General features: G+C 35.0%; 1 protein-coding gene across 13 annotated transcripts in view; it reads left to right on the top strand.

Moving 5' to 3' along the window:
- The window catches only part of RALGAPA1 (Ral GTPase activating protein catalytic subunit alpha 1), a 281,757-nt gene that overhangs the window by 85,611 nt on the left and 169,570 nt on the right, over positions 1–26,576 (top strand). For all 13 annotated transcript variants that reach the window (XM_045450711.1, XM_045450709.1, XM_045450708.1 and 10 more), the window contains exons 11-16: positions 1,405–1,602; positions 12,801–12,938; positions 17,506–17,654; positions 20,457–20,586; positions 22,529–22,766; positions 23,796–23,957. In XM_045450711.1, the coding sequence (XP_045306667.1) occupies positions 1,405–1,602; positions 12,801–12,938; positions 17,506–17,654; positions 20,457–20,586; positions 22,529–22,766; positions 23,796–23,957 (1,015 nt within the window). The remainder of the gene's footprint in view (positions 1–1,404; positions 1,603–12,800; positions 12,939–17,505; positions 17,655–20,456; positions 20,587–22,528; positions 22,767–23,795; positions 23,958–26,576) is intronic.

The following is a 26,576-nucleotide window of genomic DNA, read 5'->3' as shown; positions in this document are numbered from 1 at the left end:
AAATAAATAAAAGTTACCAAAACTGCATTAAATGTCCTGTTGATATTACACATTAACTTTTCATCGTTATCTTGGAAAGCTGATTTTCTTGGTTAGTTTCATTCAGATAAAGTACTTGACCCCATGATAATTATTAAATATACCTACTAATAGCTCTATAGGAGGAAGTGCCAGGGTTTTAGGTAAAGGTCTTGTGGCTTTTAGAGTTGAAATTAATAGGTACTGGTTGTAAAAGGAAAAATTAAAAGCAATTTAATTCCATTTCTGTGTGTAAAGAGAAAGTCCAGTAAAAATGTAGCCACATGAACACAAACATGCATAAAGAAAGGAATTTGGGTAGTGAGATTAGGAGTATTTTTACTGTTGGGGCCCCTGGGTGGCTCAGTCAGTTGAGCGTCTGACTTCAGCTCAGGTCATGATCTCATGGCTTGTGAGTTCGAGCCCCGCGTCGGGCTCTGTGCTGACAGCTCAGAGCCTGGAGCCTGCTTCGTATTCTGGGTCTCCCTCTCTCTCTCTGTTCCTCCCCCACTCACTCTGTCTCTGTCTCTCAAAAATAAACGTTAAAAATTTTTTTTTAAAAAAGAGTATTTTTACTGTTTTGTTTTTGCCTGCCTGAATTGTGTAAAAAGTTTTTTTGTTGTGAATATGTTACATTTTTGTGATGAAAATATTTACTTTTTTTTAAAGTTAAAGCAACCCAGAAAAGTACATAAAGGAAAGAATAATTGTAAGATATTCCTTTTAATATTTTGTGTTTGCCTTATTATTTAACTTATTTAACTTTATTATATGTAAAATGAAATAAAACTGCAATGTGTTTTCTTTATGTGCTTATAGTTGCCTTTTACATGTAATTTGTATTACTTCTTGGAGTCAGATTTAATTTTAATTAAGTTCCTATATCAAAGTTTATTGTAGTAGTAATCTAAAAAAATAATAAGTTACAAATGTATATTATCAAAAGTGATATTTATATTAAGCTTTGTAGGAGCATAGTTATTTCATGAAACGAATATTTTCATTCTGAGATAGCACAATTGAAACAAATCTTGGCTTCTTGCACTTGAAATCTGTGTCTATCTACCGAAAACATTTCTTTTTTTTAAGCTTTTATTTTTAAGCAATCACTACACCCAACATGGGGCTTGAACTCACGACCTGGAGATCAAGAGTTGCATGCTGTCCTGACTGAGCCAGCCAGGTGCCCCTACCAAAAGCATTTCTGTGTCATCGTATATACAAATTACTTGGAGACAAAAGTCTCTTTCTGACAATGAATTGATTGACTTTAACTTTTTAAGAGTCATTTATATCGTAATTTATAACAAGATAAAAATGCATGTATTAGCGGTTTGTGGCAAAGAAAAAAGTATCACCATGTATGTTCTCTTTTTTTTCCACTAGGCATTTTTATTACCAATTTGTGAAGCAGCAGCTATGAGAAAAGTGGTAAAAGTATATCAAGAATGGATCCAGCAAGAAGAAAAACCTTTGTTTATGCAAGAGCCTGAAGAAATTGTGATCTCCTCTTCAGACTTACCTTGTATTGACAATGTCACAGACCGTGTTATTTCAATGGAAGAAGGAGAAAAGAGAGAAGAGGTAAACTGATAATATTTACATATTTTAGTATAAGTTTAATAGATGAGACTTTCATGAAAGTATAACACATGCACATATATTTAATAGGAAGTTAAAGATACCTTTTAATATATTTTGCAGCTTAGGTAATATGGTAGTTACCTTAGTTACCCTGTCTTAAAGCTCTTTGATGTCACAACTTTGAAAAATTAATATTGAGGTTATATACTGATTCTTTAATTCATTGTCTAGATCAAAATTAGATGCCATTATAAAAGGTATAATAATTGAGACTAATAGGAGGGTGGCAGAGTACAGGAAGATCCTGAGCTCACCTCTTCCCATGGACATATCAGGGCTACAACTACATACAAAGGGACACTCACAGAGAAAGACCTGAGGACTAGGAGACCAGCTCTTGCATAGCTAAAGATAAATGAAAAAAATACGGGATGCCTGGCTGGCTTAGTTGGTAGAGCATGTGACTCTTAATCTCACTGTTGTGAGTTTGAGCCCCATGCTAGGTGTGTAGAGCTTACTTTAAAAAAGAAGAAAGAAAAAGCCACCTTGAGAAGGGTAAGTGTGGCAGAGAGGTAGTCAGGTTGGGAACCAAACCTCCCGCCCAGCAACCCACAAGTGGTTTGATAGCACAGGCACAGAGGTTCCTTTCTTGAGGAGCAAGGGGGTTGAGCCCCACATTGTACACCCACACCCAGGAGATCTGCACAGGAAAAATGAGCCCCCACAATGTCTGGCTTTGAAAGTCAGCAGAACTTAACTTTAGGAGCTTTCAAAATCACTGGGCCTTAACTCTGGGACAGCTGGTGTGGGTGGGGGTGCTGGTTGGGGAGGACTATAGGAAACTGAGATAATGCTCTTAAAGGTCCCGCACACAATCTCACTCACTCTGAGACCCAGCACAGAGGCAGCAGTTTGCAGAGCACCTGAGCTATACATGAAGGATATTTATTGACTAATTTTAGGGCATATGCTGGAGGGGCAGGGGTCTGTAGGGACTTTTCTTTGGAAATGGAAAAACTAGTAGGTACCATTTTCTTGCCCTTGTTTAGCTAGCTATCTTAAGGGCTCCAGTTCTGACACTCTCCACCTACATTGCTAGCACCAGTTGCCCCACTTTGGCATTCCCCTGCAAAACCAGTCCACCCTTCCAGCAGACTCCCTCTTAAGCTGCTCCCACCCTGCCACACCCAGTGGGCAGCATTGACTGTGACTGGTGTCCCTCCAAAGTGACTCCTGCCCTGGGCAAATGAGAGACTGGTCCTGTCTACCAGCACATGCACAGTATCATGCCTGGGCCTTTCAGCCAGCTGTGCCAGGGTCCAACTCCTCCCACCAATGCACCTATAGCAGTCCTGCCTGGGCACTGCAACCAACAGGCCCTGCCTACCAGAATGTCCAAGCAGTCAGAGCTCATTCACAACTGAAGGGTGCATGCTGCACACAGAGGAGAGCACCTGGTTTTGGTGATGGCAGGGGAGGGGATTGTGCTTCTGGACCCCAGAGGACACCTTCCACACAAGGCTGCTACCTTTGAGAACAGGGGATGTAGCTGACCTACTGCCTAATGCATGGAAACAAACACAGAGTCAGACAGAATGAGGAGACAGGAATATGTTCCAAATGAAAGAATAAGAAAAAAAAAATCTCAGAAAAATACTAAAAAGGAATTAAACAATCTACCTGATAAAGAGTTAAAAGTGATAGTCATAAAGATGCTCACTGAATTTAGGAGCAGAGTGGATAAATTCAGAACTTCAACAAAGAGATAGAAAATATTTTTTAAAAAATCAGAGCTGAAGAATAGTATAACTCAAATGAAAAATACACCAGAGGGAATCAACACTCAGGAAGAGAATGCAGAAGAATGGATCAGTGATCTGGAAGACAGAATAGTGGAAATCATCCAAGTTGAGCAGCAAAAGGAAAAATAATTTTATGTAAGATAAGGTAAGGGACCTCTGGAGCAACATTGAAAGTATTAACATTTGCATTATAGTGGGTCCCAGAAGAAGGGAGTGAGAAAGGAGCTTATTTGAAGAAATAACAGCTGAGAACTTTCCTAACCTGGGGCAGGAAACAGACATCCACGTTCAGGAAGCATAGATAGCCCCAAATAGGATGAACCCAAAGATGTCCACACAAGACACATAAGAATTAAAATGCCATAAGTTAAAGATAGAGAATTTTATTTTTATTTTTATTTTTTGTAAGTTTTTTTAATTTATTTTGAGAGAATGTGTGTGTGTGTGTGCACGTGCCAGCCAGGGAGGGGCAGAGAGAGAGAGAGAGAGAGGGAGAGCGAGAATCCCAAGCAGGCTCCATGCCGTCAGCGTGGAGCCTGATGCAAGGCTGGATTCCACAAACTGTGAGATCATGACCTGAACTAAAATCAAGAGTCAGATGCTTAACTGATAAGCCACCCAGGTGCCCCAAAGAGACAATTTTAAAAGCAGTAAGATAAAAGCAACTTACATACAAGGGAACACCTACCTATAAGACTCTGAACTGTGTTTTCAGCAAAAACTTCGCAGGCCTAGAGAGAGTGGCTTGAAATGTTTAATGTGCTCAAAGGAAAAAACCTGCAAGTAAGAATATACTGCAAGGCTATAATTCAGAACTGGAGAGAGATTCTCAGACAAACAAGTTAGAAGTGTTCATCACACAGCACAGCCTTACAGGAAATGTTAAAATGACATCTTTATGCAGAAAAGAAGAAGCCATAACTAGAAGTAAGAAAATTATGAAAGGAGGAAAACATTTCACTGGTATGAGAAAGTAGGGGAGGGACAGTAAAGTATTCTCAAAACTGAGAAAACATTTTGAGACTGGAAATCAAAGAAGGCAACTCCATATGGTTTACAGAGTTTTATTATTGTAACTTACCGACCAGGGGTCAGGCAGACAATGATTTAGGTGCTGTACAGCTATTCTCCACAGAGTCTGGACCTTAAGCCCACATATTTTATGGGACAAGAGATGCGCAGAAGGGTGTTATTATGTGATCAAAGGGCTCGCATGCACCTCAAAAGATTTGCATGCACCTAATTGACAGGTAACCTTTAAATAGATCTTGTGGTACCACTTGTGCATCATGAAGGAAAAAGACTGTGATATCTCTAACAGATTCATGGGAGGCCAAAGAGGGCTCCCTCCATCCCAGCCTTGGAAGACACTTTTAAAGTATGTATATTAATCTCTAAGGGCCTGGAACATGTAGCCCAAGACAGGTTATTGAATGAATATGAACAAGATGGAGAGCCACAGGTGGAGTCAGTATTGTCAGCACTCCTACAACTGGTAAAAGGAAACATATAATAAAGGAAATAGGTCAGTTACTTGTAAAGCTAGCATGAAGGTTAAAAGAAAAAAGTAGTCAAATCAGCTACATTTAAAATAAATAGGTAAGGGATACGCAAAAAACATGTAAAATATGGTGTCAAATACCTAATACATGATGAAGGGGAGGTAAAAATGTAATGCATTTAGAATGTATTTGAACTTAAGTGATCCTCAACTTAAAATATATGACTATATACATGGGGTGTTATACACGAACCTTATGTATGGCACCCACAAGCAAAAAACCTATGATATGGGGCGCCTGGGTGGCGCAGTCGGTTAAGTGTCCGACTTCAGCCAGGTCACGATCTCGCGGTCCGTGAGTTCGAGCCCCGCGTCAGGCTCTGGGCTGGTGGCTCAGAGCCTGGAGCCTGTTTCTGATTCTGTGTCTCCCTCTCTCTCTGCCCCTCCCCCATTCATGCTCTGTCTCTCTCTGTCCCAAAAATAAATAAAAACGTTGAAAAAAAAATTAAAAAAAAAATTAAAAAAAAAAAAAAACCTATGATAGGTGCACAAAAAATAAAGAAATCCAAGCATAATACTGAGGAAAGTTATCAAGACATAGCAAGACACTAAGAAAGGAACAGAGAACTACAAAAACAGCTAGAAAACAATGAACAAAATGACAATAAGTACATACCTGTCAGTAATTACTTTAATGTACATGGAGTAAATGCTCAATCAAAAGTCATAAAGTAACTAAATAGATTAAAAAAAAAGACCCATTTGTATGTTGCCTATATGACACATACAGACTGAAAGTGATGGGATGGAAGAGATATCCTATGCAAATGGAAATGATCAATAAAACTGGAGTAGTAATACTTGTATCAGACACAATAAACTTTAAAACAAAGACTAAAAGAGAAGAAGGGCATTACATAATGATGAAGGAAGCAATTCAACAAAAGAATGTATTTGTAAATATACATGCATCCAATATAGGAGCATCTAAATATTTAAATATTAATAGACATAAAGGAGAAATTGACAGTAATACAGTGATAGGGAACATTAACATCCCACTTACATCAATGGATTGATTGTCCAGGCAGAAAATTAAATTTTTTTTAATGTGTATTTATTTTTGAGACAGAGACAGAGTGTGAGCAGGGGAGGGGCAGAGAGAGAGGGAGACACAGAATCAGAAGCAGGCTCCAGGCCCTGAGCTGTCGGCACAGCACCCCAACAGACAGAAACTTAATAAAGAAACAGTCACTTTGAGTGAGACATTAGACCAGATGGACTTAACAAATATGTACAGAACATTCCATTGAAAAACAACAGAATACACATTTTTTATAAGTGCTCATGGAACATTCTGCAGGATAGATCACGTATTAGGCCACAAAACAAGTCTTAGTAAATGTAAGAAGGTTGAGATCATATCAAGCATCTTTTCCAACCACAACATTATGAAACTAGAAATAAATTAGGAAAAACTGGAAAAAGCATAAAGACATGGAGACTAAACAAGCAGTGGGTCAGCAAAGAAATAAAAAAAATAACCTTGGGAGCACCTGTGTGGCCTGGTTGATTGAGCATCCAACTCTTGATTTTGGCTTGGGTCATGATTCCCAGGGTTGTGGGATTGAACCCCACATCAGGCTCTGCACTGAGTGTTGAGCCTGCTTAAGATTCTCCCTCCCTCTGCCCTTTCTCTGCTGGCATGTGTGCTCTCTCTCTCAAAAGAAAAATAAAAAATTAAAAAAATACTTTGAGATAAATAAAAACGAAGACAACGTTCCTCAATCTTTGGAACACAGCAAAAGCAGTTCTAAGAAGTTTGTATAAACACAAGCCTACCTGAAGAATCAAGAAAAATCTCAAATAAACAATTTAACTTTATACCTAAAAGAACTAGATAGAAAAAGAAGAATAAAACCAAAAGTTGGTAGAAGAAATAAAGATGAAAGGAAAAATAAATGAAACAGAGGCTAAAAATACAATAGAAAAGATGATGAAACTGAGAGCTGGTTCTTTGAAAAGATAAAATTGGTAACTTTAACTAGACTTATCAAGAAAAAGAGAGAGGACCTAAATAAATAAAATCAGAAATGAAGAGGAAGAAGCAACAACTGATACAACAGAAATACAAAAGCTATTTGTAAGAGACTACTATGAAAAATTATATGACAACTTTGAAAAATTATATGCCAACAAATTGCACAACCTACAAGATGAGTAAGTTTCTAGAAACATTCAGTATTCCAAAACTGAATCAGGAGGAAATAGAAATTCTAAACAGAACAATTTTTAGTAATGAAATTGAATTAGTAATCAAGAAACTCCTAACAAAAGTCCAGGACCAGATGGATTCACAGGCAAATTCCATCAGACATTTAAAGAAAAGTTAATACCTGTTTTTCTCCAACTATTCCCAAAAACTGAAGAGTAATGAAACCTTCCAAATACATTCTGTGAGGCCTGCATTACCCTGATACCAAAACCAGACACAGACCATACAAAAAAAGAAAACTACAAGTCAATATGTTTGATGAACACAGATATAAAAATCCTTAACAAAATATTAGCAAACTACATTCAACAGTACATTAAAAGAATCATTCACCTTGGGGGCGCCTGGGTGGCGCAGTCGGTTAAGCATCCGACTTCAGCCAGGTCACGATCTCGCGGTCCGTGAGTTCGAGCCCCGTGTCAGGCTGTGGGCTGATGGCTCAGAGCCTGGAGCCTGTTTCCGATTCTGTGTCTCCCTCTCTCTCTGCCCCTCCCCCATTCATGCTCTGTCTCTCTCTGTCCCAAAAATAAATAAACATTGAAAAAAAAAAAATTAAAAAAAAAAAAAAAAAAAAAAAAAAGAATCATTCACCATGATCAAGTGGTATTTATTTGAGGGATTCAAGGATGGTTCAACATTTGCAAATCAACATGATATACCACATTAACAAAATGAAAGGTAAAAACCATATGATCATATCAATAGATGCAGAAAAAGCACTTGACAAAATTCAACAACCATTTATAATAAAAACTCTCAGCAAAAAGGAACATACTTTAACATGATAAAAGCCATATATGAAAAACCCACAGCTAACATCATTCTTAAAGATGAAAAACTGAGAGCTTTTCCTCTAAAATCAGGAACAACAAGATAAGGATGTCTATTCTTAACCACTTTCATTCAACATGGTATTGGAAGTCCTAGCCACAGTGATCAGACAAGAACAAGAAATAGAAGGCACCCAAATTGTTAAGGAAGAAGTAAAACTTTGGAAATGACATGATGCTATACATAGAAAACACTAAAGATTCCATCAAAAAACTGTTAAAACTAATAAATAAGTTGAATCACAGCATACAAAAATAAACTTAAAAATCTATGGCAGAAGAAGCAAAAATATACAATGGAGAAAAGACTACTTCTTCAGTGTGTGGGAAAACTGAACCACTTTCTTACACCATACACAAAAATAAACTCAAAATGGATTAAAGACTCAAGTGTAAGACCTGAAACCATAAAACTCCTAAGAGAAAACGTAGGCATTAAGCTCTTTGACATCTGTCTTAGTAATGTTTTTTTGCTTTTGTTTTTGCTTTTGTTTGTTTGTTTTGGGGGGGTCTGCCTCTTCATGCAAGGGCAATAAAAGCAAAAATAAATGGTTGGTACTACATTAAACTGAAAAGCTTTTGCACAGCAAAGGAAACCATCAGCAAAACAAAACTGCCTCCTAGCGAATGGGGGAACATATTTGCAAATGATATATCCAATAAGGGGTTTATATTCAAAATATATAAAGAACTCCTACAACTCAACACCAGAAAACCCAAGCAATCTGATTAAAAAATGAACAGAGATCCTGAATAGACATTTTTCTAAAGAAGGATATAGGGCCAACAGACACATGAAAAAATGCTCAACATCATTAATCATTAAGGAAATGCAAATCAAAACTACAGTGAGGTATCACCTCACACATGTGAGAATGGTAGTATCAAAAAACAAGAAATAAGTGTTGGTGAGGATGTGGAGCAGAGGGAACTCTCTGCACTGTTGGTGGGAATGCAAATTGGTGCACTATGGAAAACAGTATGGAGATTACTTGAAAAATTATAAATAAGAATGCCATATCCATTAATTCCATTTCTGGGTATATTTAATTGAAAAAATGAAAACACTAATTCAAAAAGATATATGCATTCCTATGTTCCTTGCAGCATCATTTTCAGTAGCCAAGATATGGAAACAACTCCGTGCCCATTGGTAGATGAATAGATAAAGAAAATGTGCTCTCTCTGTTAACACACACACACGCACACAATAGATGTTACTTAGACCTAAAACAGAATGAAATCTTGCCATTTACAACAACATGGATGGACCCAGAGGGTATTATGCTAAGTGAAGTAGGTCAGGGAAAGAGAAATGCTATTTAATTTTACTTAGATGTAGATTCTAAAATACAAAACAAATGAAGAAATAAAACAGGACCAGACTCATAAATATAGAGAACCAGCCAGTGGTTGCCAGAGGGAGGAAAGGTGGGAGAGATAAGCCAAATAGGTGAAAGAGATTAAGAGCTACAAACTTCAAATTATAGTCACAGGGATATAAAGTACAGCATAGGGGATATAGTTAGTAGAATTATAATAACTTTGTAAGGTGACAGATGGTAACTCCACTTATTGTGGTGATCATTTTATAATGTATATAAATGTCGAACCACCATGTTGTATACCTGAAACTTGTATAGATAATTGTATGTCAATTATACTTAAGTAAAAAAGGTATAATATATAAAACTGGCATTAGATAAAAATGAATGTTATAATACATATTCCTTAAGGATGCTTACCAAACTACAATTCTCCCTTAACCTGCCTTATTCTAGGAGTTTGGTACTTATCACAAACCCAGAATATTCTGAATTCTTTCTTGGAAATTTTCATACTATTGCTCATTGCAGTGTAAAAAAAAAAATCCTTAAGTGCAGAATAAGCTGGTCTATGATGAGACTGGAGTTTACTCATAGAGGAAAAAAAGAGGAGGGAAGACAGAGAAGTGAAATTTGAGTACCTGGTATCATTTATTCTTTAAGCATAAATTCTTTTTTTTTTTTAATTTTTTTTAATGTTTATTTTTGAGAGAGGGAGACAAGATTGCAAGTGGGGGAGGGGCAGAGAGAGAGAGAGAAGGAGACACAGAATCTGAAGCAGGCTCCAGGCTCTGAGCTGTCAGCGAATATAAATCACTGATTTATATTTCTGATAAATTTAATATATATAATAATGATTTAAAATTTGGTTTTAATTATAAAATGGAGTTGTTACAGATTAGGATAATTATACATGTGTTTTTTTATTCACTTAGTATCTGTGAGATACTTAAAAGACATGTAATACCGTGTGTGTGTGTGTGTGTGCAAACTGTCATGCATCTTGTAATATGTTTAACATTCCCTGGCTCATCCTATTAAATCTCAGTGATATTCTCCATACTTGTGACAGCAAACTCCTAGAGTGCCCTGTAAAATATTGTAATACCCTCATGGAGAACCAATGTTGGAGATACAAACATGAAAAGTCATCTTTTCTACCTTCACATAACTTCTGGTTTAGCAAGAAGACAAACATGAAAAATAAATATTATAAAAGAATATTGCTATGATCCTAGAGTCTGAAATAGGGAATACCTAACTCTACTTAGGCTTAGAGAAATCTTCATGCAGGAGGTAGTATAATATGAAGTGCGTGTAACAAATAGGGAAGGAACCACATGGTGTGAATAGCATCTACAAAGATGTGAGAGACCCTAAATATATCTACTGTACATAACTATATATATATTATGTATATACATCATGTACATACTATATGTGTATGCCAGAATTTATATGCCATTGTAGTGACTTGGATTACATTATAGATAATGGAAAGCCTTTGAAGGATTATGAATAGAAGAATGGCATGGATAGTTATATATTTCAGAAGATCATGTCAAGCCCAGAATGGAAGGTAGATTGGAGGCAAGGAGACTAGTTAGGAAATATTAGCAATGTTCAGAAGGGACATAAGTACCCAGGACAGTGGAAATTGCAATGGAAATACAAGGAAGAAGACAGATATGAGCTGCTTCGGTGGTAAAATCAATATGCCTTGATGATTAATTGGCTGAGAGAAATGAGGAGTGGGGAGATGTCCCAAGTTTGTTTCTTTTGCAACAGGGTAGTTGCCATTCACATATGACTAGGAATTTTTACAAAAGCAAGTTTGGTGGTGGTGACTATGGTGCCTAGAGGGGTTGGTAAGAATGGGGAGGACATGGTTAATAAACTTTTAAGTATTTTGAGTTGGAGGTGCTTTTAGGTCATTCAGGAAGAAATGTTCAGTAGATATCTGATCACAGGATTATGAGGTTTAAGAGAAGGGGTATAGTATACTGTGGTATATTGTGTTGGCTGTGCAGACAGAGCTGATTTCCATTACTTCGGTAATGGCAGAGTAGTTTGTATTAGACTAATAAATCCCCTGCATATTGCACTTATAAGCTCTAGACAGAATATTCAAGAAAACAAGAGACTGTTTGAAGATGTTGAGGAATGACCAAAAGCAGAAAATAGCTAGAAAGAAACTTACAAAAATTAATAAATAAAAGAGAACAAAACTGAGTCTGTTTTTGCGGCTTTTCACCTAAAGGAACTCCTTAGTCTGCAAGGCGTTTGACAGCTAACACTCAGGCAGAAAGATACAGTCTTAGTGGTTTGAAGTACCTAATATTCTCTGTCTTTGGGTAATAAGAATTTTAATACTCTAAAGTAAAACAAATAGAAACTGTTTTCTGTTGATTTATTTAAGTTATTTGGATTCCAAGGGCGCCTGGGTGGCTCTGTCAGTTGACGTCCGACTTCAGCTCAGGTCATGATTTCATGGTTCATGGATTCGAGCCCCGCGTCAGGCTTGCTGCTGTCAGCACAGAGCCTGGTTTGGATCCACTATCCTCTCTCTCTCTTCACCTCCTCCACTCACGCTCTCTGTCTCTTAAAAATAAATAAACATTAAAAAATAAGTTATTTAGGAGCGCCTGGGTGGCTCAGTCGGTTAAGCATCCGACGTCAGCTCAGGTCATGATCTGGGGGTTTCTGAGTTCAAGCCCTGCGTCGGGTTCTGTGCTGACAGCTCAGAGCCTGGAGCTTGCTTCAGATTCTGTGTCTCCCCCTCTTTCTGCCCCTCCTGTGCTCATGCTGTGTCTCTGTCTCTCAATAATAAATAAACGTTGGGGCGCCTGGGTGGCGCAGTCGGTTAAGCGTCCGACTTCAGCCAGGTCACGATCTCGCGGTCCGTGAGTTCGAGCCCCGCGTCGGGCTCTGGGCTGATAGCTCAGAGCCTGGAGCCTGTTTCCGATTCTGTGTCTCCCTCTCTCTCTGTGCCCCTCCCCCATTCATGCTCTGTCTCTCTCTGTCCCAAAAATAAATAAACGTTGAAAAAAAAAAATTTTTTTTAAATAAATAAACGTTAAAAAATTTTAAAAAAATAAGTTATTTGGATTCTGTCATTTACTTTAGAATGGAATTCATGTTTTACAGAACTGTAATATAATCCTATTCTTAAGTGTGTTACAGAAGGGAGATTCATACATTATATCCATAGAAAAATGTCCCTATATCTGAAATGATAAAATTTCTGTCTGACTCTTAGGGATGACTTTTTGTTTTCTTTTTGTTTTTGTCAATGGGAAGAACCTTTTTCACAGTGAACATATATTGCTTTTGTAATCAAATGAAACATTTATTTTGGGAAGATGCTTAGTAGGAGGACCCAATAATTTCCAGTTTACTTCTTCAGCTTATTATCTTGTTGCAGCATTCTTAATGAAATATGAAAAACTTGGTATTTTTCTTCAGGAAAATGGGACTGATGTTGCTGATCATGTTCGAAATTCTACTTGGACAAAAAATGGCACCTACCAAGATGTTCTTCATAATGCCTCCGAAGAAGCCACAGAACAAAACATACGAGCTGGTACCCAGGCAGTTTTGCAGGTGGTTCACTTCTTCGTTGTTTTTTAAAAATACAATAAAATAATCATTAAATATTTCAAATATATGTTTAAGTATTTCAGTGTACAGTATAATTTTTTAATAAAATCAGTACCCATGTTTATCAGTTATCCTTACGACATATTGATTTTGTTTTTTCCTTAACTTTTGCTTCCTAATATATATGTATTACAGCTTTAAAGTTTATATAAATTGTGTCATGGTGTACTGTCATCTGGTACTTTCTTTTTGTATTAAACGTGTTTTTGAGATGTGTTGTTGATACATAGCTGTAGTTCATTCATTTTAGCTACTTTCTGGTATTGTAATTTATGGTTATTTCACATTTTACTTAACTCATTTTTCTGTTGATGTTTTTTAAGTTGTTTCCAATTTCTCACTATTAGATAGTGCTGCATGGAGCATTCTTACATATGGTTGTGGGTTGTTTTTTTTTTTTTTTTTTGTACTCTGTGGGAGAATTTCCCTAGGTTGTATACTCAGAAGTGGAGCTACCAGGTTGGAGAAGTTGTACATTATCCGCCTTACTTTACTGTTACTACCAAATTGTCCTCCAATGTGATTATAATAATTTACATTTTCTTTGGTAGTGTTTGCGAGTTCTCATTTCCTTGTATCTTCCCCACTATATAGTTAGATTTTAATTTTGCTGCCTCATATATGTGAAATGTTATTTTATTTTTTTAAGTTTGTGTTTCCTTGTTTTCATTTAATTTCATCACCATTGAAATTGAGCATCTTCTTATGAATTGCCTATTTGTATGCTTTTTCCCTTATTCTGTTGGGTTGTCTTTTTCATATTGATTTGTAGGAGTTCCTTGTAGTCATTCATTTTTTATATCAGACTATTCTTGTCAAGGCCACATGTGACCTCCACATTGTTAAATCAGATGTACATTTTTCTTTTTATTTATTTTAATTTATTTTTTTAATATTTATTTATTTTTGAGAGAGAGACAGAGTGTGAGCAGGGGAGGAGCACAGAGAGAGGGAGACACAGATCTGAAGTAGGCTCCAGGCCCTGAGCTATCAGCACAGAGCCCGATGTGGGGCTCGAACTCATCAACCGTGAGATCATGACCTGAGCCGAAATTGGATGCTCAACTGACTGAGCCACCCAGCCGCCCCCAGATGTACATTTTTCAATCCTAATCATACTGGACTTGTCAGGAGCATTTGACAGAATAGACCATTGCCTCCCTATTAAAACTTCACTTGGCCTTCAGAGTAGCATCCCTCCTGTATTTCTCCTAACTCAGTGGTCACTTCTCAGAATTTTTTACTGGTTTTTAAAAAAAATTTTTTTTAATGTTTATTTATTTTAGAGAGAGAGTGCAGAGCCTGAGCTGGGTAGGGGCAGAGAGAGCGAGAGAGAGGGAGACACAGAATCCGAAGCAGGCTCCAGGCTCTGAGCTGTAAGCAAAGAGCTGTGTGGCTCAAACTCATGAACTGTGAGATCATGACCTGAGCTGAAGTCAGACGCTTAACCGACCGAGCCACCCAGGTGCCCCTTTACTGATTTTTTCATATCTCCCTGACTATTCATGTTGAAGTGCCCAAGAATCAGGTCTTGGATCTTTCTATTCTCCTGTTTGACCTCATCCATTCTTCTGGCTTTAAATGCTATTTACTGCAACTTCTACAATTTTGTTTCTAGTCTGAGACCTCTTGTCTGAACTCTAAGAGCCTTGACCTCAAATATTCAAATGCCAAGGTAGCATCTTCACTTAGATATCTAATAGACATCTCAAACTTGATGCATCTAAAATTTGGCTTCTCACCTTGCTCAGCAAACATGCTGTTCCTGCAGTTTTCTTTGTTTCGTTTATAGCACGTTTTTCAGTTGTTCAAGCCACCTTGTCTCCTGTGTCTCTTTTATATCCTACATCTAATTTGATACCAAATCCTGGCCATCTTCAGAATGTATGCAGAATACTCCTATCTATTAGCTGTTCAACACTCACGCTACCTCTTGTGTCCAAGCCTCCATAATTTTTCATCTGAGTTATTGCAGTAAACTCCTAATCAGTATCCTTGCTTTTGCTCTTGCCCACCCATCACGCCAGTATGTTCTCAACACAGTCGCCAGAGGGATGCTGTTAAGTCAGATCATGTCGTTTTTCTACTCAAACCTGTCCACTGGTTTTGCATTATCACTAAGCATAAAAGCAAAAGTATTTCTAATGGTCTATAAGGCTTTATATCAAGGCTCCTCAGAATGTGGCCCATAGACTATAAGATAATTAAAAAATTGAGAGTAAGAATTTAGAAACTTAAGTCATTTAATATATCTCTTGATTTTGATGAAGTTTGTGTTTATATTTTTATATGTGTTTTTTCATTTCCTTTTTCCTGTTAGTTCGTTTATATTGTATTTTACAATAGGATTGGTCTGCAAAGTTTGAGAAGAAAAACATTCTTTTACCACTGTGAGTGTAAGAAGTTCTCCACATGCTCTGGTTCTGTTTCTCAACATCATTACTCAGTTGCTTCCCCACTTCTTCACTCCACTCTATGTCTATAGTCCTTGCTGTTCCTTAAATATGCGAGGTAGGCTTTCACCTCAAGTCCTTTAAACTTGCTTTTTCTTTTGTCTGGACTGCTTTTCTCCCAAATTGCTCATAGTTGTTTTATCTTTCCTTTTACAATACATTCATATTTATATTCCTTTGTATCCTCTCCCTGCCCCCTTCCAGCTTTCCTTTTGCACTCACTGGGTCCTCCAGGGGTAATGAGGTGATAGTGAGTACTTTGGTCTTATTCTTGGCTTTTGCCAGTACTTCTTAGGTTTAATTGCTGTTATATCATTTGTTATAGTTCTTGATATGTGCTCTTTTTCAGATTAAGGAATTTTACCTTTTTTCTTCGTTTGCTGTTGTTTTTTTTTTTTTTTTTAAATAGTAAGTGCTAGATGCTTTTTCTGCGTACATTGTGATGATCATCCTTTTTTCCATTTTAGTCTGTTTATAGGGTATTCTTTGTTAATAGACTTTTCTAATGTCAAGGTATTCTTAAATTTCTGGGGTAAATACTACTTGGTCCTAAAATATGTATGATACTTTGATCAATTTGAATTGCCACTATCTTCTCAGTACTTTTGTCTATTTGGGCACAAGTGATATTGGTCTCTTACTTCCTTTTCTTACATAGTTCATGTCTGTTTTGGAGAGCAGGATTAGGGTTTTATAAAAATTAATTGGGTAGTTCTCCTTTTTTTTGTCTCTGAAACAGTTTGTTTAAAATAGGAATCATCTTCCATGCTAGGCAAAACTTTGCCAATAAAGGTGTCTAGGCCTGGTGTTCAGGGATGAATCAAGGAGGCTTTGATAACCAGGTCTTTTCATGATTATTGATGTATGCATCTTTTTTATTTCTTCTTGAGTTAGTTTTAGCAATTTATGTTTGTCTACAAAATAAATACATTTAAAATTTTTTCAGTTTTATTCAAATAAAGTTATCCATTGAAACTATCATGTTAAAATTCTCTACTGGATATATTGTTATGTCCTTATCTTATGTCTAATTTTTATTTGTGCCTACTTGGTCAGTGTTGGTAGATTTACAGAGTCATCTATTCACTATTTTTTTTTATTAAAAAATTTATTCATTTATTCATTTTTTTGAGAGACAGAGACAGAGCGTGAGCAGGGGAGGAGAGAGGGAGACACAGAATCCGAAGCAGGCTGTAGGCTCTGAGTTATCAGTGCAGAGCCTGATGTGGGGCTCAGACTCATAAACCGTGAGATCATGACCTGAGCCAGAGTTGGCCGCTTAACCGACTGAGCCACTCAGGTGCCCCATCTTCGCTATTTTAAAGTTAGCTTAATATTCTTTTCTCACAACTATGTTTTATTATGTAGTTCATCCAGGAGATTTAAATCAGAATTATGGGTATAGAAAATCTAAATGTCCAAGGTTCACAATAGATATAATGTTCTATGCTTCCAAAGTGTCCTCAAAAGCCTTTGTACACACCTGTCAACCATTATAATAACTTTGTCTTCGATAACAAATACAATAAATGATTTGATCATAACAAACTTTTTATTTCTTTACAATAAATTAAAGATGTATATTAATGGATCCTCATTAGTAGTACTATAGTATATGATCTGTTCATGCAGTTTGTTATTACCAAAGCAGATAAACACACTTAGCCTGTAAACATGAAAAGAAAGGATAGATGGTATTTTGAAAATTGTTCTTGATTTAGGTATCATCTTTTATTCTAAACAGTTTTTCTTTTATTGGTTCATTTTATGACAGCAGTAGAGTTATTATATTAAAGCTCTCAGTTTTTAAAAATGCTGTTTTTCACTTGGTTTATTTTTCTTGGGTGCCTAATAGTGATTTTTTATTTGTCTAGATAAACATAAAAACAATTGTTTAATGAGTTAAGTTTCAAATGTCAAGCTGGGGTAGAAATAAGGTTAGAATTAACCTATAGTCTAGATCACCCAGTGATCAGCATCTAAATTTAGTTTTTTCTCTGAATATGAAATTTGCTATTAATTTTATAATGAATAGCTAATTATTTCTTTTGTCTTAGGTGTTTATTATAAACTCATCAAACATATTTCTTCTTGAACCTGCAAATGAAATTAAAAACCTTCTGGATGAGCACACAGATATGTGTAAACGCATTCTTAACATTTATCGGTTCATGGTTGTGCAAGTATCAATGGACAAAAAAACTTGGTAAAAAAATTTATCCTTTTTTTTTGATTGTGTATATGAATATAATAATTTTTAGAGGGATAGTGCCTGTGAGCAGAGCTTGTCACAGTATTGTAGAGGCTTCTATTAATGAATGGAGAAATATTTAATGTAATAGGATGACAATAGTCTCCACTTTATCTCAGACATTTTTGATCAACCTTCTTGGATTATATTTTAAAGTGGACACCCCCACCCCACTCTCCCGAATGAATACATTCATGAATAAATGAAATTATGCATGTGTGAATAAAAGTATACGGAAATGATTAAATGTAAGAATGCTTTATTCCTCAACCTGGCATTCAAGGCCATGTACAGTGAGATCCCTGCCTACTTTTCTGTCTCTCTTTTAAGCCTAAACTCCACCCTGCAGAATGGAATCTGGTTCCCAGCTTTACCAAATTGCTCTTCTCCTGCACACATTCTTGAACCTTTTTTAAGAATACCTAATTCTTGCCATGTTTTTCTGTTGTAATAACTGTGCTTAGATTTCACCTTCCTTTTTCCACATATTCTTACTTACATTCTTTCCCCTCACTTCACTTCTTTTCATTCTGTGTTTATACCTGTTACAGTTCTTGTCAAAATTGTCTTAATTCCTAAATTACTTGTATAAATTGTCTGTTTATCTCTGAATTGAGAGGCCCTAAAAAGTATATCTTGGTTGTCTTTGTTTTTATATTTCCTATGTTTGTGAGCATAGAATTTTATGTATTACTTGTACTCTATAAATATTTGTTTAATTGAATGGAAAAATAGGCCTTTTGGGGAAAAGAGCAGCTCGTCAGTTTTTGCAAAAATGATACATCTTCATTGTAAAAATCAAATGAAGAAAAGTTGTAAAAAGAAAATTAAAGTTTCCCCAAAGCTCACTCTCAAGAGGTAGTCATTGTTTTGCCCTTTGATGAATATTTGGTTCACCAAACCATATACATAGTCATAATATAGTATTATGCTGTTTGCATGTACCATAATTTTCTTAACCAGTCATCTTTTGATGGATATGTAGTTATTTCATTTTGTTTTTGGGGGGAGACAAGACAGTGATCATCCTTATACATACATCATTTTTCTCCTTTGACTTATTCTTAAAAAGTGGGAGTACTTAGTGAAAGAGTATGCTTAATATATGTTTTGCTGCATGTGGAAAAATGACTTTATTTTGAAAAAATTCTTTATTAGCAACGTTGATATAGTTACATCTGGAAGTAGTTTGTTATTAACTTAATTGGAACACTTTTCTATGCCAGGTATCTTTAAGCACTATACATGCATTTTCTTAATGCTTGTAGCAACTCTGAGGTAGATAATCTCTCTGTTTTACAGGGTGATTCTTAGGCACACAATTTTGTTCACATAGCTGAGATTTGAATTGCGGTCCTTATGACATCTGAGCCTAGGTTATGATTAATCAGTAACTGTACTATTTTGGACCATTCTTTTGTTAGTCTCCTGCCCCCTTTCCTTTTTTTTTTTTTTTTTTTTAATGTACTTTATATCAGTGCTGTTGAGCCAGGTTAAAGTGAGAGAACTGCTATATGGAAAACTATTTAAAATTAAAAAAAATTTTTTATAAGTTCCCTAGAAGTGATAGTATTATGAGAGATTACTCACATATTTACATTGAATTTACAAGATTTTATGAATTAAAATCATTACTATTATATTACAAAGTAAAAGGTTATAGATGAGTGAGTGTTGATTTGACCACACATCATGTAAGATTTATTTGGAAAATGTATACTTTATTTCATATGTAGTTGATTTCAAATAGCTTTTCATTTCATACAGCTAAGCTAGAAGCCTAAGATTACAAATGTGGCAACTTTGATTTCTATCTTATGAATGAATGCATATATTTATTTGTTAATAAATGTAGGATATTTTTCACTGAGTGATACTTTTCTATCTTAATCTGCCCTCCCTTCCCCAAAAAATTACGAATCTAGATCTGTGATCTCTTGCTGCCTCTGCCACATTTCTCAAATGGACTGTCCCACATATTGCTATGCCTGGAATGGGCTTGCAAACAAACCAAAGAGGAGGTTGTGATAGGGAACTGGACTGTTAGCCTGGCTGTATACCCAAACTGAAACACCCATTTCACATGTGGTTGAATCAGTTTCCAAATTATCAGGTGCAAGTAAGGTAGTTTTATGGTCTTAATAATAAGCATCTAGGAGAAAGAGGCAAGGTAGAGAAAATATTAGGATAGGCTTGACTTGGAGTACACAAGGAGAATAAAGCGTTAAAAAATGGCCAAATTAAAAAGGATGGTCCTTGATTACTTGTCAGGATCACCATGATCTATTGATCCTAAAATGTCTTGTAGTTAGACATTGCTCCTGGTACACTTCCAGATGTGTACTTGTTCTCCATATTATAAAGATGAAGTAGATGAATAGGCGTCAAGGTAGAACCAAATTGTATAGCTAGAGTGTTCTTCAGACAGCTCCCTAAAGTCAGTCACTACTTCATTTTCAGGGGTTGGGGGATGGGAGCAGTCTCCACATTCTCACCTCCAATTCGTCAGCTTTGCATACATTTTTATTTGATGGGAGAGTTTTATGAATGAAAAATGGTTTTAAAATGGCTGGTATAGTTTATAAAATGGAATTTTTAATTTTAACATTTAAAGAATTCTAAAAATTTGAAAGATATTTGATATTTGAGTTATGGAAAGATAATACATTTTATAATAAATATTAATTTTAAAGTTATTCGTTAACCAAAAACAAACATATTCAAGAAGGAAACATTAATTAATTTTTTTACTTTAAGGGAACAGATGCTGCTTGTGTTGCTCAGAGTCACGGAGTCTGTACTGAAGATGCCATCACAAGCTTTTCTACAGTTCCAGGGGAAAAAAAATATGACCTTGGCAGGTCGACTTGCAGGACCACTTTTCCAGGCAATAAAAATAAATAAATAAATAGATAAATAGATGGACAGATATGTATTTTTATAAGATTCATTGAGCCCTGTACTTGTTCTTTGGGAAAAAAAGCTTTAACTTAAAGATCATTTCACATTAAAGGATCTTTTGTAGAACTAAATTAAAAGTGCTTATCTAAATAGGCTATTTGCCGTACATAGACACTCACAACCTAGTATCAGAGTGAAGGAAATACCAAGTCTGTGAAAAAGCATTGAAACAGGCTGATGATACTGAACTTTCTCTCTTGTGTGGCTTATTTATTTACATGCTTGCAAAAAGCTGCCAGAGAGCTTCATGAGTAATGGCCTGATTGTTTGCTTTATGAGTTTCCAAATCTCTGGCATTGTTAGAAAAGCAAAACTTTGTTTTATGTTGTTCTCTAGTAGTGAAAAAGTAGTTGATAATAAAAATTCTTTCTTATTGTGCTGCTCCTATAAGACTTTATTCAAGTCTTTATCTTAAGTATCAGTGGTAGTTTGATTAAATAAGAATTACATACTGTGTTTTCCAACCCGAGGATAGAGTACTGACTTTAAATGTATCATGGATTCTTTGGAAAATAGCAAAATAATATATTCTTAAGATGACACATTAACTACAAATACATGGATAAAATGGTTCTTAATATCATAGATAAAAGCTATCTCAGATCTAATTCTTGTCCATAAGTATAGTCTTTCAAATTATTACTATTTTTAAATGTGCTCATTTGCCTAAAATTTTATGCTGGTAGTGAATAATCTTTTGAAACCAGTTATATTTATTATCTAAACTCTTCTTAACTTCATTACCCCTCGCCCTTTTTTAGTGTTTGTTTATTTTTGTGAGAGAGTGGGATAGAGCGAGTGGGGGAGGGGCAGAAAGAGAGGGAGATAGAGGATATGAAGCAGGTTCTGCGCTGACAGCAGAGAGCCCGATGTGGGGCCAGAATTCATGAATCCACGAACCATGAGATCATGACCTGAGCTGAAAGTTGGATGCTTTAACCTACTGAGTCACTCAGGCATCCCCTTCATTAGCCCTTTTTAAAAAGATTTCTCAATTGTTAGAACTAAACTAATTTTGAGAGCTATAGGAAAGCAATTTTAGCTTGCTATGTGGAATAACTTTAATGTAGTGTGAATGTTTAAATTTAGAATGGAGAATCACTGGTTATTTTCTGTACTATAAGGTCTGCTCATTTTCAGCTTATATTTAAAGTATAAACGTGAAATTTTTAGTATAAAATATAGAGTGAAACTTTCAAAAAATCTTTATGACTTGTTTCAATAGGAGGTTCTATCTTTAGTAGAAATCCATATAATCTTAGGAGTAATGGCTGATCAGAAATTTCTGCCCTTTAATAAATTTTTTATTCTATGACTGGATTTATTATAGAACACCTTTAATTCTTCTGGTGTCTTCAGAATTAAACTTAATTTAATTCTTCAGTTTACATACAATTTTTCAGGAAATTTCATTAAGTATATGTCTAATAACTTATTTTTTTGGAATATTCAAGTTATATACTGATTTTCATCTTCAATTTGAGACTGTAGGTTTTGGTTAATTTAGCTCAGTAACCATTAACTAGTCAATAATTTCAACACTTAGTAGTGTGGAGACTCTTTTTAAGCAGCATTTATTTTATTTAACATTAATGCAATACAGCATGAAGGATAGTTACAACTTTAGGGATATTTCTTTTCAGTTTTGATAACTTGCCCACATTGCTTAGAATGTTGGGAGTTGGCCATTGTTGAAAAGAAATTAATAGTAGATGCTAATGGTTGCATGGATTACTTTTACAAGTATTATGTACCAAGAAAGCATCATGGGTATTATGTGGTTTAAAATTCTGCTTGTTTTGGGTAATATTTTTATAATTGAATATCTGAACTTGAACATATTTCATGGTTATTATTTGTCTTTATAGACTCTTATCGTTGCCTGGATCAAAGCAAATCTAAATGTGTACATCTCTCGAGAACTATGGGATGACTTACTCTCAGTATTATCATCATTGACCTATTGGGAGGAGTTAGCCACTGAGTGGTCACTGACTATGGAAACACTAACTAAAGTTTTAGCTAGAAATTTATATAGTTTGGATCTCAGTGATTTACCATTGGATAAGCTGAGTGAACAGAAGCAAAAAAAGCACAAAGGGAAAGGTAAGAGTTGTCCACAGAGATGTTCCACGTAAATTTGCTTAAATAATTTGGTTTGGGAAGATGGGTGAAGCCAGGGAGATGGGTGAGGATAAAAAAGTCATGTTTTCTCTGAACTATTCCCTCTTGCATTTACCCAGAAGTTTAAAACTTTTCAACAATAAAACATGTAAGTGCCTTGTAATTTTTCTTGAAGAAACTTAAAATCATTACTAATTTTGATGAGAAATAAAGTGTTCTGTACATGTCTAGCTAAAATTTAAATAAATAATTTAGAATCTTAAATATTTTATTTTTAATAATTAACCAAAATACTCTTCCTTATTATTATATGGGATTTTTTTTTTGTTAGAATTTAGGTGATTTCATATTACTCTATTTAAAAAGAATTATTTGGAAAATTGTTTTGAAAGCATTTTCTTAGTTTTAAGTGAAAGCAAACATTCCCTAGATGTAGATTATGTATCTAGTGAGTATTACAAAGGGGGAGGGGGACAGGACATAGTGATTATATTGTTAATACGTGTTTTTATAATTCTTGATGTATTAGTATTTTTCGTTCTTAATTAGTTGGTAGCTAGAGATGATATCTGAGTCACATTTCATATTTAACAGTAGCCCATGGTAGTTAATTACGTGACCAAACTACTTTTTCCTGGGCTATTTATTTCCCAAGGGACTATTATTGGCAGATAAGAGATTTATTAACTTCGACCACAGGATGGCTTTTGGTTAGCTCATCTCTTAACCTTTTTTGCTTGTCCAAATGTTTCTTTTTTAATGGAGCCAAGTGGATGGCAGAGGATTTAATAATAGTTTATTTTTGATGGTGTATTTGTAGAATTCTGTATCAGTTTTGGAATGTGAAGTAAGATGAGGTTCAAAAAAGCCTTAACAGCACACAAGCATTTAACTTGATACTTTATAATACAATGTGAGTAAACCTGAGATCTGAGACAAGGTAGCCCACATAATTTGAAGAGATTATTGATCAGGTGACAGTATACTTAGATTGAAAATCTACATTTCTAGGAGTTGGACATGAATTTCAGAAAGTTTCAGTTGACAAGTCATTTTCTAGAGGATGGAGTCGTGATCAGCCTGGCCAAGCCCCAATGAGACAGAGAAGTGCAACCACTACTGGGTCCCCAGGAACTGAAAAGGCAAGGAGTATAGTACGGCAAAAAACTGTTGGTATGTACTCTTTAAAATAATGAGAGTTGTATAGGGCGATATGTTTATAGTCCTTAGTAACAATGTATGTAAATATGTAGTTTTCTTACCAGTTAACTTTTGTTGTTAAAGAAAAAACTTCTGTAGCAAAACCTTTTTTTCAGTACTAGAGTCTGATGACATGCTGTTATCCCTTTATGCTGTTAAGATCTATTTTGCATCATCGTTTTTATGTAGTTTATTTTACTGTAGGTATCTATAATCTTAAACTGTTATTTTGCAGAATTGAAGAAGTAAAACTGTGATTCACTTTACAGAACTAATGCATTAACTGGTATACTTTCTTGTAAGTGAAGATACTCACAAACATGGAAAATTAGGGTAGCTAATTTTCAGTGTAGCCTTTCAGTGCTACAATTATATAATTAGACTGGCTTAAAAAAACTTTCAACTAGGAATTTATGCTCTCTAATTGCAGATACCTGAGACCAAGTTGGAGTCTATTGCTAAGTTCCTTGCTGCTCTTAACAGACATGGAAGAAAGTTTGTAATCTTGGAAATAGCAGCAAAGGAGCAATGATGGGAAGAATTTCCCATGGATGTAGGATCACTCAGTATATTCTGGACCTAGCTACCATCTTACTCCTTTTGCTCTCAGAGACTTATAACTTGGTCTGAATTGTAATAGAAAGAGTGCCGAAATGAAAAATAAGCAGGCTAGCAGGCTTTGTCCTAATCTCTTTTTTCACTCTCCTTCATCACTGAATAGCTAGATAATCTTAGACAGTTTACTGAACTTTCTAGGCTTTATTTACTTCATCTGTGTAATGGGAATGATAATACCTTATATGCCTGAAACAAAATAGCTTGAAGTTACCTTAGGCTTTACAATTTATGATTTTTATGGCAGGAGCATTTTTTGTGGAAATGTATCTATATTTGATGGTAATCAGTGAAAAACACTATTAATTTTAAAGAAAGTTAAAATAATTAAAAATCATGGTTAATTTTAAATCCTTCAAAAGAATTATATTTTCACAATTGTTTTCTGCCTATGAAATAAGTATAGAATTATATTAATTGTCTGTGTCAAGCAAGAAGAACAAAAAATGATACAAGGAAAAAGGATATTGATGAATTAAAATTGATAGAATATTTAAAGTTTGGTATAGAATCACTTTGAGATTCTTTGGAAGATATTGGTTACATCTGAAATGTCTGTCTTCATTTTATATTAATGTCACATTTAATGAAAATATTTGTGTATTGTTTAGGACAGAATTGTTCTTTTAAGTTTAAAATTTTACTGTTTTACTTAAAGCTTGTATTTTTTTCAAAGTTCCTTATATAATTTTTCTGATTATAGTAGTAATTTATGCTTAGTGTGGAATGTAAAATTTAAAATGTAAAAAAATTTTTAAGAAGCATCAATGAGATAATTATTAACATGTTGGCATATTTCTAATCTTTAAAGAGCATATAATGAGTAAAATACTCCTCTTAAATTCATGCCTGACTATGAATACTTTTCTGGTACCTATGTCAGAACAACCTTATCTGGCCTGTTCATTGACAAACCTGTCAAATAAAAAGTTAAAGCATTAAGAATTTTGTCAAGAAAGGTGCCTGCGTAAAGTTGGAGAATACTGAAAAGGGCAGCAGATTAATTTAGGATAGTGTTTGGATATATATTTTCTTAAAAATTTTTTTTTATGTTCATAGTGAATGTACACAGTTAAAAATTAAATTTCTGAGAGAGTGTATACATTTTAGTAAGTCCCTCATCACTACCCCTATCTAAGGTTTTGCTTATGCCAACACATTAAAGGATGCAGTGAATTTAGGACTTACTTTAGAATACATTCGTGAGAAGTAATAATGTGCTTATAGTTATGATTTAGGAGCTGGTATTCGACTGTTGGAACAAATATATCACTGTTTCTGTTTTCAGATTTTCCTCTTGGTTTATGTTTATTATAATATTGCGCCTAAGTTTGGGCACTTATAAACATATTTCTGCCAGTGGACAGACATGTATGTATGATGTGAATTTTATTTAATTATAAAAACGGAGAAATAGGTGTTACATTTTAGAAATGAGAAAAGGCCAGATTTGCCTTCCTCCTATTTGTTTTGTGTTTGTGTGCTTTTAGTGATGTGTTACATTTGCTGTTCGTGAATTTTGTATGCTGCATGGGAATTCTCTAGTGAAGGTCACAGTTTTTGACATAATGTGTATATTTTATGATCCAAGATGAATTTATGTGGAGTGTGTCTATTTTTCTTTTTTATTCACCTTTTTGAGAGGGGTAAAGATAAGAAGCCTTCAAAAATTGACAGCTTATATGTTTGAAAATTTGTTTTTACTTTTTGATGTTATATTTTTCATACTGCCCTTTCATCTACATAAAACACATATTACAGATTTAAAATCACTCATGCATGTGGCTTAGGAATGTATGTGGCAGTTGGAATTTCAGTGGCTTAATAGAGATTTCTGACTTAAGCTTTAGATTAGTAAATCCCTCAAAATCCCAGTAGCTAATTCATTGTAAATAACTTTCTATAGTGCAGGTTACACGGTTGTGAGGCACTAGGCAAAATTTTAGGTATGTATAAAGACCTATAGTATAATGAAAA

This window comes from Leopardus geoffroyi, chromosome B3 (genome assembly GCF_018350155.1).
Source record: "Leopardus geoffroyi isolate Oge1 chromosome B3, O.geoffroyi_Oge1_pat1.0, whole genome shotgun sequence".
In the NCBI taxonomy this organism is placed as follows: Eukaryota; Metazoa; Chordata; class Mammalia; order Carnivora; family Felidae; genus Leopardus; species Leopardus geoffroyi.
The sequence above is the reverse complement of the archived record's forward strand: the minus strand, read 5'-3'. Positions and strand labels throughout refer to the sequence as shown.